Source organism: Erpetoichthys calabaricus, chromosome 17 (genome assembly GCF_900747795.2).
Source record: "Erpetoichthys calabaricus chromosome 17, fErpCal1.3, whole genome shotgun sequence".
NCBI classification, from domain to species: Eukaryota; Metazoa; Chordata; class Cladistia; order Polypteriformes; family Polypteridae; genus Erpetoichthys; species Erpetoichthys calabaricus.
This window is the reverse complement of record NC_041410.2, coordinates 30,684,732-30,703,163: the sequence shown is the minus strand read 5'-3', so window position 1 is coordinate 30,703,163 and position 18,432 is coordinate 30,684,732. Positions and strand designations below refer to the sequence as shown.

The following is an 18,432-nucleotide window of genomic DNA, read 5'->3' as shown; positions in this document are numbered from 1 at the left end:
CTTAAAAGCTTATCCCAGTCTATCCTCCTTAGACTTTGCTGCATCTGCTCAAAATTTGCCATACCATTTAAATTAAACAATTTTAGTCTTTGCATCTGTGCTCTTGAAAAATACTGAGTATTATATTATAGTCACTTGACCCTAATGGTTCAATCACTTCTACACCCACAATTCTATCTTGATTATTACAAAATACTAAATCCAGACAAGCTTCACCCTGTATTGGTGCTTTAACATACTGTTTTAAAAAAACAGTCACTTATTACTTCTAAAAACTCCTGCTGTTGTGCTCCTCCATTTGCAAGGTTTTCACAGTTAATATTTGGATAATTAAAGTCCCCCATGACTATAATATCTTCCTGTAAACTGTATTTTTTAATATTACTAAAAATATGTGTGTTGAAATTACTGTCTGAATGTGGTAGTCTGTAACACACTCCTAAAATAAGACCTCTTTCCATAATGCTTTCCAGGCAAAGTCACATGTCCTTACTAAGATGGGGCTCATCGTCCAACTGAAGAGGACTTGCATTTAAATTCTGTTTGACATAAACAGCAACTGCACCTCTTTTTCTGTTCTGTCTATCCTTCCTAAAAAATGTGCATCCCTCTATGTTACACTCATCCCTATCTTTGTTTCTTAGCCAGGTTTCCATTATTGCTATAGTATTATAATTATGCTCTGCTACATAGAGCACCAATTTACCTTATTTTTGAAACTTCTAGCATTAAGGCAAGCCATTTTTAATGTGTCAGTCCTTCAACATTTAAATGTTGGGTTAGAATTTATATTACTACGTATTTTTGTTTCTACACCGTTTTTTGTTCCTCCATGTATAGTTATAAACCTGGCCTGTCCTAAACTCCCTGCCTCCCCATACCCTAGTGTAATCAATCCTTGACTAGCCTACTCATACGTCTCCCCAGTATAATGGTGCCCCACCAGTTCAGATGTAACCCGTCATAGCGGAACAGGTCCCATCTGTTCCAAAAGGAGACCCAGTTCCCCATAAACCTACACCCTTTCTACCCTGCACCAAGATTTGAGCCACGCATTAAGCCTTCTAATCTCCTCAATTTAGACTGGCACGTGGCACAGGCAGAAGTTTGGAGAAGACTATCTTGTCAGTTCTTCTTCTCAGCCTGGCACCTAACTCTTTGAATTTGGATCGCAGAACTAACAGACTACCCTTACAGTATTGATGTCATTTGTTCCAACATGTACAATGACAACTGGATAAACCCCTGATCTGGCCAAGAGTCTATCCACCCTTCCAGGGAGGTCCCCCGCCTGTGCACCTCTCTGTCTCTGGAACAAACCCAGAGCCGTCTTAACACATGGGAACAATGGGCAGTTGCCCAGGGGCCCAATGAGCATAGGGGCCCAATGCTAATCTATGTAGGCTGTGACTTTCTGTCAATAAATAAATACTATACTATATATACCTAACTATAAATATTTGTTATTGTGTTACAAGTGGACATTGGCATTCGCCTCTGATTTAGTATTACAGTCACCTCTGTAACCTCATGTGCCTATATGTGTACAGGTCTGTTAAGGCGACTCTGAGGAAACCTGTGCTTCAATCCCCCTAATGACTGAGTCCGGAACTATCAGTACCTCTTTCTTTCTAGGTTCTGATTTTGAGGTGGCCCGTTGGGGCTCCTGATCCCTGCCTACCACCTCAGAATCATCAGAGATACTGTCTAGCTCCGCAAGGACCTGATAACGGTTTGACACTTCTAATTCTGTCGTTGATGCCCCTTTACCTAATGCCTTGTGACCGTGACCCACCTATCTCAACCTGTCTGGTCTGGAATCTCCTTCCGCACCACCTTAGAGGTGCACACTATCTCTCTAAAGGACACCTGGGCCAAGTCCACCAATTCTCTACTACAATGCAGGCCACCCAACTCCTCCTCCAGTTCAGCTACCCTGAGCTTGAGGTGTTGGGTCAGCTGGCATCTCCTGCAGATGTAGCCCTCATAGACAACTGGCTCCTCCAAGCCATCATCTAAAAAGTCCAACATCCAACAGGACTTGCATTGCATTGGCCTCATTATTAAAATTTGATTTAGGGTTAGTAAAACTGCCTTAACTTTTTTTTTCTTAAAATTAAATGATTTAACTTAAATGGTAACACTAAGAACTGCTACAGCTATTTTACACCTTCTATCCCCTTAAGCTCCTGTACTGTTTTCCCTCTCAGCTGCCTGCTGTTTGTCCTTCTATGAGGTTAACTTTACTTTTCTCTGAATGTTCTCCTAACTTTGCGCTCCTGTTATTCCGTTATTCCTTACTTAAAAGCTCTCCACTCGCACTGTTTGTATTCCCCCGTATTAATGAACTCTTACATTGTCGCCCACTTGACTGTTCTACCTCTGGACTGAACTGTTCAATCTAAAATAAACAAATAAATAAAACTTTACCATCTTATCTGCTCTTACAGCCCCTTGTGCCTAATCGGGTGTCTTAATGCTGGCCGCTTACCTACACACTGCTTAGCCTTCCCCTTTATTGCTTTGAAGTCAGCCGTGGCCATTTTTTACTTTTAAACTAAGGAATCTCTGTTTCAGTTACTTATTAACTATTTTATTGCTGTGACACGGTTATTTGCTTACAGATGTCGATATCAGTTACTGCTCCCTGCCTCCTCGATGCTAGTTCAACTACAGATAACATGTACAAGTACAAGAAACTTTTTCAAGCGCACCTCCAAACACCCAGCTACATTTGCTTCTGTGCGGACAAAAAAAAAGCAAAAAAAAACCTTTTAACACTAGAATTACCAGAGCCTACGAAAAAACTCGTAGATCCGGCCCACCTTAAATCCCTTTGCACCTCTCCGTCAGCGTCTTTTGTCCTGTAAATGTGCTGATAAAGACAAACAGTAAGCAGCCTGCTATTCCATCCCCCCACCACCGCAGAGCATGCACAAAGCTCTCCCAGCTCATGTCTTGATTATCTAGGAGTGAAGTGCTGGAGTTTTAGAGTGGAAATAATAGATAGTTATTTGGAACAACAGCATTTCATGTGTGTTCCATTTCTACAATAATTTGTGTAAACACATTGTTAAAACAGAAACATTTTACATATTTTAGTAGTAAATGACAAAATGTTGGCATAAACTATATAATGTGTGAAGCCTGAAGTCCAAAGATCAAATAAACACTTTCACAAAAGGTTCAAGGGTGATACAGCAGCTTCTGTGGCGTAGCGGTAAGACCTGCTGACTTGTAATCAAGAGTTCCTGGTTCAATCCTGACTGACTGACTCCTATATTTGCTGTTTTCAGTAATGAGCTGCTTTTATTGTTAATATTATACAGTACACACATACATTTGGTTGGCGTCTGTACCAGACAGTGTACATTTATAGTACTTGTAAAAGTTACCTTTTTTTTTCATTTTTATTTTCTCAACCACGATCACGATACATATTACCGCCCCTCCATGGATCTGACGGTGTTAGTTTTTATTTGAAATTGGGAATAACTGTAGATGTGAGTGGTGTTTTGAGGCAATGGAACTGGACATTCTCTGATTTGGAGGGATAAAAGCTGACACACAAACGCTGGTGAATCTGCCTTCTTCATATCTCACCGAAACTTGATTTTTTTGTATTCAGTTTTATTGAGTGTTCCTGCTCACACTGAATTAGTATGCACCTTATGGCCTATGATAAACAGAGACATAGGTATACAGTAATCCCTCGCTATATCGCGCCTCTCCTTTCGCGGCTTCACTCTATCGCGGATTTTATATGTAAGCATATTTAAATATATATCGCAGATTTTTCGCTGCTTCGCTGGTTTCTGAGGACAATGGGTCTTTTAATTTCTGGTACATGCTTCCTCAGTTGGTTTGCCCAGTTGATTTCATACAAGGGACGCTATTGGCAGAGGGCTGAGAAGCTACCCAGCTTACTTTTCTCTCTCTCTTGCGCTGACTTTCTCTGATCCTGACGTAGGGGGATTGAGCAGGGGGGCTGTTCGCACACCTAGACGATACGGATGCTCGTCTAAAAATGCTGAAAGATTATCTTCACGTTGGCTACCTTCTGTGTAGCTGCTTCCTGAAACGACATGCTGCACGGTGCTTCGCATACTTAAAAGCTCAAAGGGCACGTATTGATTTTTTTATCTGTCTCTCTCTCTCTCTCTGCTCCTGACGGAGGGGGTGTGAGCTGCCGCCTTCAACAGCTTTGTGCTGCGGTGCTTCGCATACTTAAAAGCCAAACAGCCCTACTGATTTGTTTGCTCCTTTGAAGAGGAAGATATGTTTGCATTCTTTTAATTGTGAGACTGAACTGTCATCTCTGTCTTGTCATGGAGCACAGTTTAAACTTTTGAAAAAGAGACAAATGTTTGTTTGCAGTGTTTGAATAACGTTCCTGTCTCTCTACAACCTCCTGTGTTTCTACGCAAATCTGTGACCCAAGCATGACAATATAAAAATAACCATATAAACATATGGTTTCTACTTCGCGGATTTTCTTATTTCGCGGGTGGCTCTGGAACGCAACCCCCGCGATGGAGGAGGGATTACTGTATATGATATTTGGAATTATTCATTCTTAGACCTGTATAGTACATTTCGGAAAACATTTTGGCACGGATGCAACATTATTCATATTATTCATATTCATATTATTCATTCGCATAACTTCTTGCGGTTGTAATCAGTGACCGTGTGTTTTTTTTTTTCCCGCTCTTGCCAGTCTCCATGTTGCTGTATGGTGCTGTTTCTTTTGTACTCTAGGACATGCATAGGAAAGAATAGTACAGAGAGGTCAGTTCAGTGCTATATGCAATCATCAAATTCAAAAGTTAACAGTTCACACACACGCAAGGACCGTCCTTTCTACATTCACAACATGTGTACCTGTTGCAATGCGCACCAAAACTCAAGTTTTTAGGAGCAAAATGTATTTTTTTAATTAACTCTCACACCACACAAAACACCAAAAACTCCCATCAGCTTATCTCCTTTGCAAAGTTCATGTCAGCACGTCCTCTCTCAAGCATGTCAGCATGTCCTTAAGCCAGTCAGATATTACTGCTTTGCAGGAAAAAATTGAAAAGTCTAAAAAGTGAAAGTAAAAAGGCTATAAAAAGGTAGTTCCTAGCAAATTGCTTTTTCCAATCCATGTTTTACATCAAATAATTATTATTTTTTATTACTACAGCCATTCCATAGTGTCCACTTCATGAAAATTTAAAAATACATGTAAAATTGACATAATTGAGAATAATGATACTCTCCTCTTTTTGTTTAAAAGTAACAGAATGAGTTGCATATTTAGCATGAAGCACATACTTCAGGTTAAAACAGTTCTGTTTAGTCCAGCTGTAATCTGAAGTGGCCACAGCATAATGTTCTGTTACAATCAGCCTTTGCAAAGCAATTAGATTATTTACTGTACAGTATTCGGGTAATCCATATGTTAAGAAGATCCAGGTAATTTGTGAAACATAATGCTCAATTATAATCAGCCTTTTAGAAGTACTGTCCACTTCATTATAAATGGTCTGTTGATCCCGAATTTTTAAAATAAAATGTTTATACTGTCTACTGTATATACATTTTTAAGTCAAAACAATTTAATTAACAAAATAATTTTATACCATCTGCTTCTGGACCAGTGGTTTGCAATGCTCAGGTGGGCAATTGAGGCAGCTGGCTTCTTCCCATCCTGGTCCACAGCGGCACCCAATGAGGTCATCTAATTTTCATCCAAATCATGTCCAGTCAACTGAATTTACCACAGGTGGACTCCAATAAAGCTGCAGAAACATCTCAAGGATGATCAGGGGAAACAGGATGCACCTGAGCTCAATTTTGAGCTTCATGGCAAAGGCTGTGAATACTTATGTACATGTGATTTCTCAGTTTTTTTATTTTTAATAAATTTGCAAAAACCTCAAGTAAACTTTTTTCACAATGTCATTATGGGGTGTTGTGTGTAGAATTCTAAGTAAAAAAATTAATTTAATCCATATTGGAATAAGGCTGTAACATAACAAAATGTGAAAAAGTGATGCGCTGTGAATACTTTCCGGATGCACTGTATGCTCTGCAATGGTCACAGATGCTACATTCTTTATTCTATAGTCTCTTGACCAGTGCCCAGGCTTGCCACAAGCTTTGTATTTACCTGGCCTGTTTCTTTCGTTACTAATTCCCATTTTGCAAGTGGAATAACCTCACCTGGCATGCATTTTCAATCCTACAAACTTCTTCCTATATACTTAAAAATCTAACAGCAAATTCCAAAACACTTTCACTATATCCACTAATCTTTGTCTAGGCCATACCTGCACCATAATTTTGTAAAATTATTGAATATATCCTTTCCAAACAAACATCCATATATTTCACTGATGATTCAATACCATCCATCCATTATCCAACCTGCTATATCCTAACTACAGTGACATGGGTGTACATTGGTTGGCCCTATTGTAGCCTCACAGATCTACAGTTCTGGTTTTAAATAACTGTTTAATTTGTAATAATTTGTTTAATAGCCAATGTCTTCTTGATTTTATTTTTTAAATTATACTATTATCACTTTGGAAAATCAATTAATTTGATTTCTTGAGTCATTGTATGACTCATTTTTGTTGTGGTCTTTCTCTTTACAGAACCTGTTTCTGATGTCAAGATAACGGCAAAACCTGGACAGCCAATAGAAAACAAGACTTTCTCTCTGACCTGTGATGCATCTGGACAGGTGGATTCAATACACTGGGTAAAGAACGATCAGCCTCTCTCTCCATCTGGCCACATCACCTTGTCTGCAGACAGTAAAACATTGTCCTTTAATCCTGTACTGCGGTCAGATAATGATGGTTATAAGTGTACAGCATCCAATCCAGCCAGCAAGATGAGCAGTGAAGTAAATATACTGACTGTCAACTGTAAGTAAATAATCTTTAACTTTTTGTGTTCAGAGGAACTAACGTTGTTTCAGGTCACCCAGGGTCTATGTTGTTTAGTGATATACTAGAAACTGAAGAGAGAAATGTTCATTGCTTACTCCCTGTGTTATTCTGAAAAATATTTAAATGTTGGGTACTCTATTTGAAATATACAGTGTAATATATATACTGTATTGTTACATGCTGAAGGACCTGGAAGAAAAGGTCAGAAGACACAGTAAAAACTACACTAACTCTTATTCTGTGCTTATACAGTACACTTCCAGATACAAGTGTGGCCACTGATGCTTTATACTTCAATACCTTGTTATGTGAAGAAGTATATTAATAACAAGCACTATATCAAGCAATCTACTTAAAATGCACTGTTGGTTTACTGGCCAGAGAATACAACAAGCAATAGAATGGTTTTCTTTGGCACATACTGTAAGTCTTAAAATGAGAAAAGACATTGGGTGATAGTACTTTGAGAGATCTGGACATTACATTACAAAGTGTAATGGCTTCAGCCTTTTCAGAGCAACTCTTGCCCCTGTTAAATAACTTCAGAATAAATGGTATTATACTTTGTGGTAAATGCGATATATAGGTGTTGACCCGACACAGACTGACAACGGAGGCATGTGTAAAATAAACAAAAAGAACTTTTATTTTTCTTCAGCCGTGGGGCACGTCTTCCCCATGTCCCACAGGCCCAACACAGGCCCAAAACAACACACAAAGTAAATCACCCCAAACCACACTCTTCTTCCTCCACTATTACACCTCCCAGGCAGCTTCGTCCTCCTCCTCCAGACTCTGGTGCCTAGAGTAGTGGCTGCAGGCTCCTTTTATGGCACCCCCGAAGTGCTCCAGGTGCTCGTCCACCTACTTCAGGCTGCACTTCCAGGTGTGGCTGCAGTCCAGCCCACATGGGCTCATTAAGCCATGCAGCTCCCTTTGACGGTGGTCATGGAGCCCAACAGGAATGAGCTCCGGTGTTCCAAACTATTGGCCCCGATGCAGCCCAGGGGGGCTGCCAACAAGTGTTCTGGGGGACGTAGTGTGCATCCCATGACTGCTCCCCTGGATCCAGTGTCAAAGGGGCATCCTGACCGGGCATGGGTCCCGGCCATCTGCCACAACTTATACACCATTTTACCTTTGGGGGGCTATTTATTGTGAAGATTTAGTGGTGGAGAAGAAAGGTATGCATGTGTAAAGGTTTTTTTATAGTGGTGTGGTTTATGGTAGGCAAGGTACTTAGATATATTGATAATCTGCAATGTAAATATCATTTTACATTAATAAGATTATTTTGGCTGAAAATAAACACATTTATTGTACATCTTCTAAAACTGTATTGTGCTGTTTATTTAAAATTCTTAACATGTTGCTCACCATTAAAAGCTCTTCTCTAAAGAAACATCATTTAACAAATATTCTCACTGTAACTTACATCAAACTTTCATAAAAATAGCATTTTTAGAGTCAATGAATACATCTCATGGCAATTTCATTGTATTTGTTACAATGACAATAAAGATATTCTGATTCTGAACAGGAGCCTGTCCTGGTAGCACATGCACAAGGCAGGAAACAGTGTTGGAAAGGGCATCAGTCTGTCACAGGGCACACTCACACAGCCACACCACATGCACTTCAGAACAGGTCTTCCACTTGATGATAAGTACTGTATGTTCAGGGCTGGCCAACTTGGATGGGAGACCATCTAGGAAAAGCTTGGGTTACTGCAGGAAGAGGTGTAGGTGAGACCATCAGGGGGCACTTACCCTATGGTATGTGCTGTAAATGTGCCATCCTTTGGCTGGCCAACTTGGATGGGAGACCATCTAGGAAAAGCTTGGGTTACTGCAGGAAGAGTTGTAGGTGAGACCATCAGGGGGCACTTACCCTATGGTATGTGCTGTAAATGTGCCATCCTTTGGATGAGATGTAAAACTAAGGTCCTGACATTCTGTGGTCAATAAAGATACCTGGGCATCTTTTGAAAAGAGCAGGGTGCATACCCTGGCTAAATTGCGCATCACAGCCTTGTCCATTCTGGCCCCTTTATCATCCACACTCTCTTATTGCCTATCTTCCTCACCACTTCACCACCTACTAGCTCATGTGTGGTGTGTGTACTGGCGCAAAAATGTATGCTGTAGCATCATCCAGGTGGATGCTACATATTGGTGGTGGTTGAAGTGGTTCCCCTCTAAGCTCTTGAGTAATGAGAAACATGCTATATAAATGTATAGTCTGAAAACACCTGTTAACCCCATGTACACATTTTTGGGCATGTAAAAGGAAAACCAGAATAACCATGCCGACAAAAAAGAACATTCAAAATCAATATGAACTAAATCTACATCCAGGATTCAATTTGAGGATGGAGGATCTATTAGGTGACGGCACTATCCATTGTGTCATTTGGCTGTCCCCTTACAATTTAATTATTACACAACATCATAATGTCAATAGTAAGTGAAAAGAAATGTTTTTTTTTTAAATAGATTGAGACACTTTTAGTAAAATAGTCTTGCTTATGTATTTTGTGTGTATTGCAGATGGACCTGAGCAAGTGTCTATTAGTGGATCATCAGATAATGTAACTGTTGGAGCAGAGCTCAAATTGACATGTTCTGCTGTGTCTCAGCCCACTGCTATCTTTACCTGGTATCTGAAGGGGAAGCTCATACATAAAGAAGCGGTGTACTTAATCAAATCAGTCAAATTAAATCATGCAGGCAATTACACCTGTGAGGCTTTCAACTCTGTTACTGAAGAAAAGAGGTCAGCTAAAATGGAGCTGTTTGTGAGTAAGTTAGTCGCAACAATTTTGACTTTTGTAATTGTCAATGCCCTTGTGATTGATTCTGGATTAGTTTCCTAAAACAAACATATTAAATTGTAAATTTGTGCTTATGGACATCCCTTTTCCAAGTACAACACTAGTTCAATATTACCTAGAGTCTGTGAATTTAATTAGGCCACTTAAGAATATTTCATTGTTTTCTTATTCATCCCTGCCAATTTTGTGTCAGTTATTTGTTTGGGACAGTTGTTCTGCTGATAGGTGAATCTTTTTGTAAGGTTAATTTTTTAGCAGAGTGAAACACTCTTTCTTTCAAAGCTTTCAGGTGTTGTACTTCATCTGTTTTCCCTTAAAGTCAAGATAGATGACGAATTCTTGCTAAGGAAAGTGATCTCCAAAACATGATAATTCCATAATCATAGTTCATTATAAGGTTGAGGTTTATGGGAATGTTATGTTAGAGCTAAAATTACCCCTCTGAATTACCCAAAAGCCTCAGTCTTCACCTCAACTGACCTCTAGACCTTTCACTAATACCTAGCTGCTTCACTTTCTTGCTTTTTGCCACACTCCTACCAGCACTAAATTTAATTTCTTTTGATTAATGGTTTTAATTATTACCACCCTCTGATACTCTTCTTATATATTCACCACTTCCTATCTTTAACGTCTTTCAAAGTGACTGTTAATTTTCTCTGTGGTTTCCTTTACAAGTTCAGTTGTGGGCCACAGTATTAAACTTAACTCACTTTTTAAGTTCATGTTGCAAAACTTTCCTGAACCTCTTAAATGAAGCATTATTCTTCTGCAAAAGAGAATCTTCTCCCTCCACCATGCACAACCTCAACCCTATGTGCAACCCTGAGAGATGTCGGCTTGTTGACATCCAGTCAATAGATTAATCCCGTTTATTTATATCTGAGGGCCTCATGTGTAAATGGTACTTAAGCACAAAATTGTTGCATACGCCTGTTTCCACACACACTTTTATGGCAGCCCCTCACTTTGCGTACGCACGTTTCTGCTTGGTTTTGCAAACCGGCGGCACCCAGTGTCAAAGCAGTACTACTATTTCTGTGTGGTCTCCCTTTTTTCAGATTTGCATCAATGACACAGTATTTATCAAATACACAGAAATTAATTGCATATCATTTACAAATTTAATTCATTTGATTGTAATCATTCTGTAACAATACAATGATGCATAGAATGGCCAAACTATTCCAACTACCATAGCTGCTTTAGCATTACTAGAAGACATCACAAATTGAAGAATTAGAAGAGAGCGCATTTTTATAGGTGATGGTGTCTGGCTTCTAAGTCGATTTCGATTTCCAGGAGCTATTCTTTTGGAGCTGTGCCCTGAACTCACATCAGCTTTACAAAGACAGACTTTGAGGAATTGTGTTCTACCTGCGCCTTTGAAAATTCTGTCCAAAGGAGCTTTTCAGCATTAACTTGCTGATCAATCAGGTATTTCACAATCATCACTGAGTTGCGTCATGCCAGCTCTGTGGGATGATATTTTCCGCTTGTCATCCAGATATACAAAATTTCCTTACACTGCGGTTGAACTGGGAAACATGAAAGTGCAATTCAAAGCAAAATCCGGTTTCCCAAATGTAATCAGAGCAGTCAACTGCACGCATAATGCTATTGCAACTGTGCTGGTCAAGTCCTTTTAAGGATAGTGAGTCACCTCAAAGAGCCATGTGAAGAGTAGAGAATCAATCCATTGTGGTACTTGATGCTGAAGCTGCATTATAAAGGTGCCTTCAGAGAATGAATTTGTGTAAATGTAAATAGAAAGCATTTCCAATCTATTAATGTGCTGCTCTGTAGTGAACAGAAAGTTGTTGCATTGTGCAATCATGTATGGTTATGATGAACCTGACACTGACCCACGAAATGATCATCCAAATTGGACAGCATTACAACTTCATTTGAATGTAATTAGCAGAATATAAAAACAGGGCAATCCGATACAGCATTTATTTTTTAACCAATTAATTTCATTTGTGGTCAGTATCACATAGTACAGCCCTTATATTCCTTAGTTCTTTTGCCACATATCTTACAGCATCCACTATTGCATTTTGAGACTCCAGAACAGTGTCCTTGGTACAGGGGTCAACTTTTGTAATATTGTCTGAAACAGAATAAACAGACTTGCCTTTTCACATCAACTTTAATATCTGACCATTTCTTTTTTTATTTCAGGCGCTGTGCGACTTTCTGTATTTGAACTTTCCAGTGTCTCTGTCATGGTGTATCACTCCATAACTTCTTTTTTTAGCTTATACCACTGCTTAAGCCAATAAGTAGTAAATTTTCACATTTACTGAAATTCTTCTTTTTTCCATGTTCTTTTGCCATTGTCTTTTAACAAAATGTGAAAGAAATGGGCTATTTATATTGATTTTCATATTCAAATATGCACAATTCTAGGAGGAGTCAAGGTGGGGCTGAAGGCATTTGCACATACATTAAATTTCATGTTCATTGGTATTTAGTCAAAGTCAAAGCAAACTTTATTGTCATCTCAACCATGTACAAGTATACAGATAGATAAAATTGCGAAGCTCAGGGTCCACAGTGTAACAACATGAAATGCAAATAAAAAATTAAATTAAAATTAGAATTAAAATTTAAAATTAAAATTAAGATTTAAAATTAAAATTAAAACACACACAAGACAAGATATTGTGCAAAGACAAGACAAAGAAGTAGTAGCAATGTTGACGTGTAGTAAGCAATATGATGCAGTGTATGGTATTATGCAATCTAGATACATAAATATAGTCAATACATATGTAATATAATAAATGAATAATATAGATAATACAGAAATTATCAGTGTATGATAATAGTTATTTAAGACGTGTAAACAGTGACAGGTCAGAATGTTTCACAGCAGAAGGATATCATCCATCCATCCATTTTCCAACCCGCTGAATCCGAACACAGGGTCACGGGGGTCTGCTGGAGCCAATCTCAGCCAACACAGGGCACAAGGCAGGAACCAATCCTGGGCAGGGTGCCAACCCACCGCAGGACACACACAAACACCAAGCACACACTAGGGACAATTTAGAATTGCCAATCCTCCTAACCTGCATGTCTTTGGACTGTGGGAGGAAAGCGGAGCGCCCGGAGGAAACCCACGCAGACACGGGAAAAACATGCAAATTCCACGCAGGGAGGACCCAGGAAGCGAACCTGGGTCTCCTAACTGCAAGGCAGCAGCGCTACCACTGCGCCTCCGTGCCGCCCCAAAAGGATGTCAAGAATGTCAAAATACTTAAAGGTCAGTATGAGATTTTCAGTTCTTTTCTACATGCACACTAGTCTTTGCAGGAAAGTGGCTTGCATGTATAAAAGTTCTGTTTTTAGAGGTGGTTGAGGCCGTGTGGAAGATCCCAGGTGGCAGCATGGTGTTAAGGAATCTGACAGTTTGGGGGTAAAAACTATCCTGCAGCCTGGCAGATCTGGCTCTAATGCTGCAGTATCTTCTCTTGGATGGCAGAAGTGTGAAAAGTCTATGTGAGGGGTGTAAGGGGTCCTGCACAATGCTGCAGGCCTTGCGGGCACTGCGTTTATAAAGTATGTCCTGTACTGAAGGGAGAGGCACCCCAATAATGTTCTCTGCTGTCTTCACTATCCTTTGCAGGCACTTGCAGTCAGATATTTTGCACTTGCCATACCAGACAGTAATGCAGTTGATCAGAACACTCTCAATGGTGCCTCTGTAGAACATGGTGAGGATGGAAGGGGGAAGACTTGCTCGCTTCAGCCCCCTCAGGAAGTGTAGTCTCTGCTGGGCTTTCTTGATTAGTGATGAGGTGTTTTGCGTCCACGTAAGTTCAGAAACAGTTTCATCCCAAGAACTATAAACGCACTCAATCAGTCCATCAAGTGCTCCTTGTAGAACTGTTTGTACTTATAAGTACAATCACCTCACTGTAAACTTGAGATACCGTTATAATATTGCACAACCTGAGCCACTTTATAATGCGCGTATTTAGATATGATGACGATATCATTTTTAAGCAGCAAAATATGTTTATTACATTAAACAGATAAAATGTTAACATCATTTAAATAATCTATATTGTTAATAATTAAACATGTGAGGACATGGTGTTGCAGCGGTAGCTAGTTCAGGGATTACTCCTGCCTTGTGCTGTATTCTTGCTGAGGCTGGTGCGACACTGGAAGGATAGATGGATAGAATAATTAAACCTGTACTACGAAGATATTTCAATGTTCTTTAAACGTTTTGGAGAATTGGTGTTCTAAGCTTACAGATGGCTTACCATCAATTAAACAGCTGATTGTGTGACGATTGGTTACTTGGAGAAAGAAAAGGAAGGACAGGAATTGGGGATTAGTACGTTTGAAAGAGACAGTACTGCTGCAATAAATTATTTCATCAAATGTTCTATGTCATTTGTGCTGAACAAATGTGCGGTGACTGTTGAAACTTTTCATCTTTTCTTTTTATTGTCCAGAATGGGCCAATTTGTAATTAAATCTAGGTGAATTTTAAGGTTTGAGTGTTTTTTACTCTAAATGTCTACAGCACAAAACATATCCTGCTCCAAGATATTCTGCTTAAAATTAATGCCTTCAATATTGCATTCAAAATGTTATATACTGGGATTTATTATAGTCATATTGATCTCTGATTCCATTTCAGGAACATACAATTTATAGACAGAATTTTGCCACCTGCAAGCCTGAAGAGATATCAAAAATCAAAAATCGATTTTACTTTGTTCTGGCAGGTGTGATCATGAAAATCTTGGGGGCTTAGGAAGAACAGAGCTCTTAGGTTTGAATCACTGTGCAGACCCCACCTGGCTCTACTGAGGGAAACAAAGAAAAACAGCATGTATTGTCAAGGGTCGTGGCAGTGAGACTTGAACAGTCAACGATAGAGGCATGGAACATGGTCTATTCAGACTCAATGTCCCCCACCTCCCTCGGGATGTGGTCGAAGTTCTGCCGGAGGTGGGAATTGAAGCTACTTCTGACAGGGGACTCTGCCAGACGTTCCCAGCAGACCCTCACAACACATTTGGGTCTACCAGGCCTGACCGGCATCCTCCCCCACCATCGAAGCCTACTCACCACCAGGTGGTGATCAGTTGACAGCTCTTCCCCTCTCTTCACCTGAGTGTCCAAGACATGTGGCCGCAGGTCCAATGACACAACCACAAAGTCGATCATTGAACTGAGGCCTAGGGTGTCCTGGTGCCAAGTTCACATATGAACACACCTATGCTTGAACATGGTATTCATTATGGATAATCCGTGATGAGCACAGAAGTCCAATAACAAAACACCACTCGGGTTCAGATCGGGGGGGCCATTCCTCCCAAACGCGCCCTTCCAGGTCTCACTGTCATTGCCCACGTGAGCATTGAAGTCTCCCAGCAGAACGAAGGAGTCCCCAGAAGGTATGCCCTCTAGCACCCCCTCCAGGGACTCCAAAAAGGGTGGGTACTCCAAACTGCTGTTTGGCGCATACGCGCAAACAACAAATAGGACCCATCCCCCCACCTGAAGGCGGAGGGAAGCTACCCTCTCATCCACCGGGGTAAACCCCAATGAACAGGCTCCAAGTCGGGGGGCAATAAGTATGCCCACACCCACTCGGGCAACTCCAGACTGGTAGAGAGTCCAGCCCCTCTCAAGGAGATTGGTTCCAGAGTCCAAGCTGTGCGTCGAGGTGAGCCTGACTATATCTAGCCAGAACCTCTCGACCTCGTGCACTAGTTCAGTCTCCTTCCCCTTCAGAGAGGTGACATTCCATGTCCCAAGAGCCAACTTCTGTAGCCGAGGATCGGACCGCCAAGGTCCCTGCCTTCGGCCACCTCCCAACTCACACTGCACCTGACGTCCTTGGCCCCTCCCATATGTGGTGAGCCCATGGGAAGGGGGATCCATGTTGCCTCTTTGGGCTGTGCCCGGCTGAGCCCCATGGGTGCAGGATCGGCTATCAGGCGCTCGCCATCAAGCCCCACCTCCAGGCTTGGCTCCAGAGGGGGGCCCTGGTGTCCGGGCAAGGGAAAATACTGTCCAAAGTTTTCATTCATCATAGAAGGGTTTGTTAAACCGCTCTTTGTCTCATCCCTCACCTAGGACCAGTTTGCCTTGGGTGGTCCTACCAGGGGTATAAAGTCCCAGACAACAGAGCTCCTAGGATCAAACCCCTCCACCACGATAAGGTGGCGGTTCAAGGTTTTTAGTTAAAAAGCCTAATTTACAAAATAATTTTAGTATATTTAAATAAGGGTGGCACGGTGGTGCAGTGGGTAGTGCTGCCGCCTCGCAATTAGGAGACCCGGGTTCACTTCCCAGGTCCTCCCTGCGTGGAGTTTGCATGTTCTCCCCGTGTCTGCGTGGGTTTCCTCTGGGTACTCCGGTTTCCTCCCACAGTCCAAAGACATGCAGGTTAGGTGCATTGGCGATTCTAAATTGTCCCTAGTGTGTGCTTGGTGTATGTGTGTGCGTGCCCTGTGGTGGGCTGGTGCCCTGCCTGGGGTTTGTTTCCTGCCTTGCGCCCTGTGTTGGCTGGGATTGGCTCCAGCAGACCCCTGTGACCCTGTAGTTAGTATATAGTGGGTTGGATAATGGATGGATGGATATATTTAAATAAATGAATTTGCATAACTTGGCATGACTTGAGTTGTTATTTTTGATTTTACAAGAAACAAGATTAAAACATCATTTTATAAGCTTGGACAACTTTTAAAGCTTGTTGCCCCAAATAAAGATTTTAATTACGTAGAACAAAATGCTCAGAGGCTGAGCTAACTTATCGGTATAAAGATTATATAAACTGTAGTTCAAATTTGGAGGCAAAATATCTTTTCTAATTATCTGCCTTTATTGTTTCACTAATATGCTGAAATTCTATGAATAAGCAACAAAAGCATAAAGTACAACCGATGCATATGGTATTATTTTACCTTGATGTTCAGAAGTCGTTTGATAAGGTATCAAATGAGAGGATAATAATCAAAGTACAATATACTAAAATACAGGGTTTTGTGTGCAGAATGGTACCAAATTTGTTTAATCAACTAAAACAAAAGGTTGACTTTGGTAGACTTTTTTTTTTCTTTTTCATTCCAAACATCTTAGACACGTGGGATAAATTACCAAGTAGTGCATTTTGGAGAATCTACAGTAGGTGAACAGGATTGGCGAGCTTGCTGGAATGAATAGTCTGTTCTTCTCAAAATTCTCCTAATGTTCCAATAATTTTAAATTACACAGTTTCTAAGGGCTCATCCTTATCCTGGCAAATCATGCTGAGTGCCAGAACCAGGCCTGGATTGGAATACCACATCTAAGAGTTATGGTGAAGTACAATATATTAAAATTCATGGTGTTGTGTGCAGATGGGTACCAAATTTGTTTAAACAACTAAAAGAAAAGGTTATGGTGAGATGAACCTTATCAGAGTTAAGTTAGAATTAGTTTCTCCTTTGGGATCATTGCTTGGACTGCAGCCCTTTTAAAAATACAATACATAAGTGATTTTTAGATAAGAACATAAGCTGGTTAAATTTGCAGATGATAGTTAACTTAGTGGAAGGGCAGATATTGTACAATCTGCTGAACTGTTAAAGACAAAGCTGAACAAGATACTGTCTTCAACAAATTTATGGCAAGGGGTGGTATTGCTGTTTCATGAATTGTCAAATTAACATCATCGACAGTCACCATTTTTCATTAACAAGCAAAGAGATGGCTTCAACACCAGTCAGGAGCACAGAACAGAAAAAAACAAAAGCATGAAGAAGCAGCTCATGCTGAGAAATTCTGAAATCTAAATCTGTCAAACTTCCAGTAAGCTAGCTAATGTTACACAGGTTCCCACTACACTAAATCAAATGTGTGGAAACTTTTTGAATGTCCTTCATATCTAAATATTCAGCTTCATTTTGACCTTACATTTACTTCATTAAGTGTGTTTATTAAGTACGTTCAGTAGTAGTATTCAATTTTTTTTTTATTATTATCAGTAGTAGAAGTAGTAGTTGTTGTATTTTATATTATTATTAGTACAGTATTATTAGTGTTTTATTTTTATTATTAGCAGTAGAAGTAGCAGTAGTATTAAAATTATCATAACATGTCTCAGGTGATACTGTTCTCTAAGTAACAAAAGAGTAACAGCACATTAATACCCTAGACTGTTGTTATTATTAATTAATAAAAAGTTATACTTAAGTATGCTGTTTGTGCTTCTTTGTTTATTTTTTACTTATATATTTATTGTTCAAATTAGGGGGTTTATAAGAAAAACGAATGCGGATGATTTAGGGAGTGGTGGAGTTGGGGTCCCAAGAAGAAGATTCCAATTAGGGCCTCAGTTTGGCTGGGGGCGAAAATGATTATATATATGGTGTAAACATGTTAGATTTGCATACAAAATTGGAGGTTTGAATCTTGAAAATACACCTTTTGAGCAGGATCTAAGAGTTATGGTGAACTTGTCTTTATCTACAGTACATCCAGACACTGTATAGAAGTGATCAAGAAAGCTAAAAGGATGTTAGAATATAAAGTGTGTGTGTGTGTGTGGAGTACATGTCAAGGGAGTTTATGCTTAAGTTGTATAATTGGTGTGGCATCACCTGGAGTACTCTGTGCAGTTTTGGTCTCCATATT

General features: G+C 40.1%; 1 protein-coding gene across 1 annotated transcript in view; it reads left to right on the top strand.

The window, feature by feature from the left end:
* The window catches only part of LOC114644615 (hemicentin-2-like), a 405,336-nt gene that overhangs the window by 6,277 nt on the left and 380,627 nt on the right, over positions 1–18,432 (top strand). Inside the window, exon 3 of the mRNA XM_051920620.1 lies at positions 6,648–6,923. Within this exon, the coding sequence (XP_051776580.1) occupies positions 6,648–6,923 (276 nt within the window). The remainder of the gene's footprint in view (positions 1–6,647; positions 6,924–18,432) is intronic.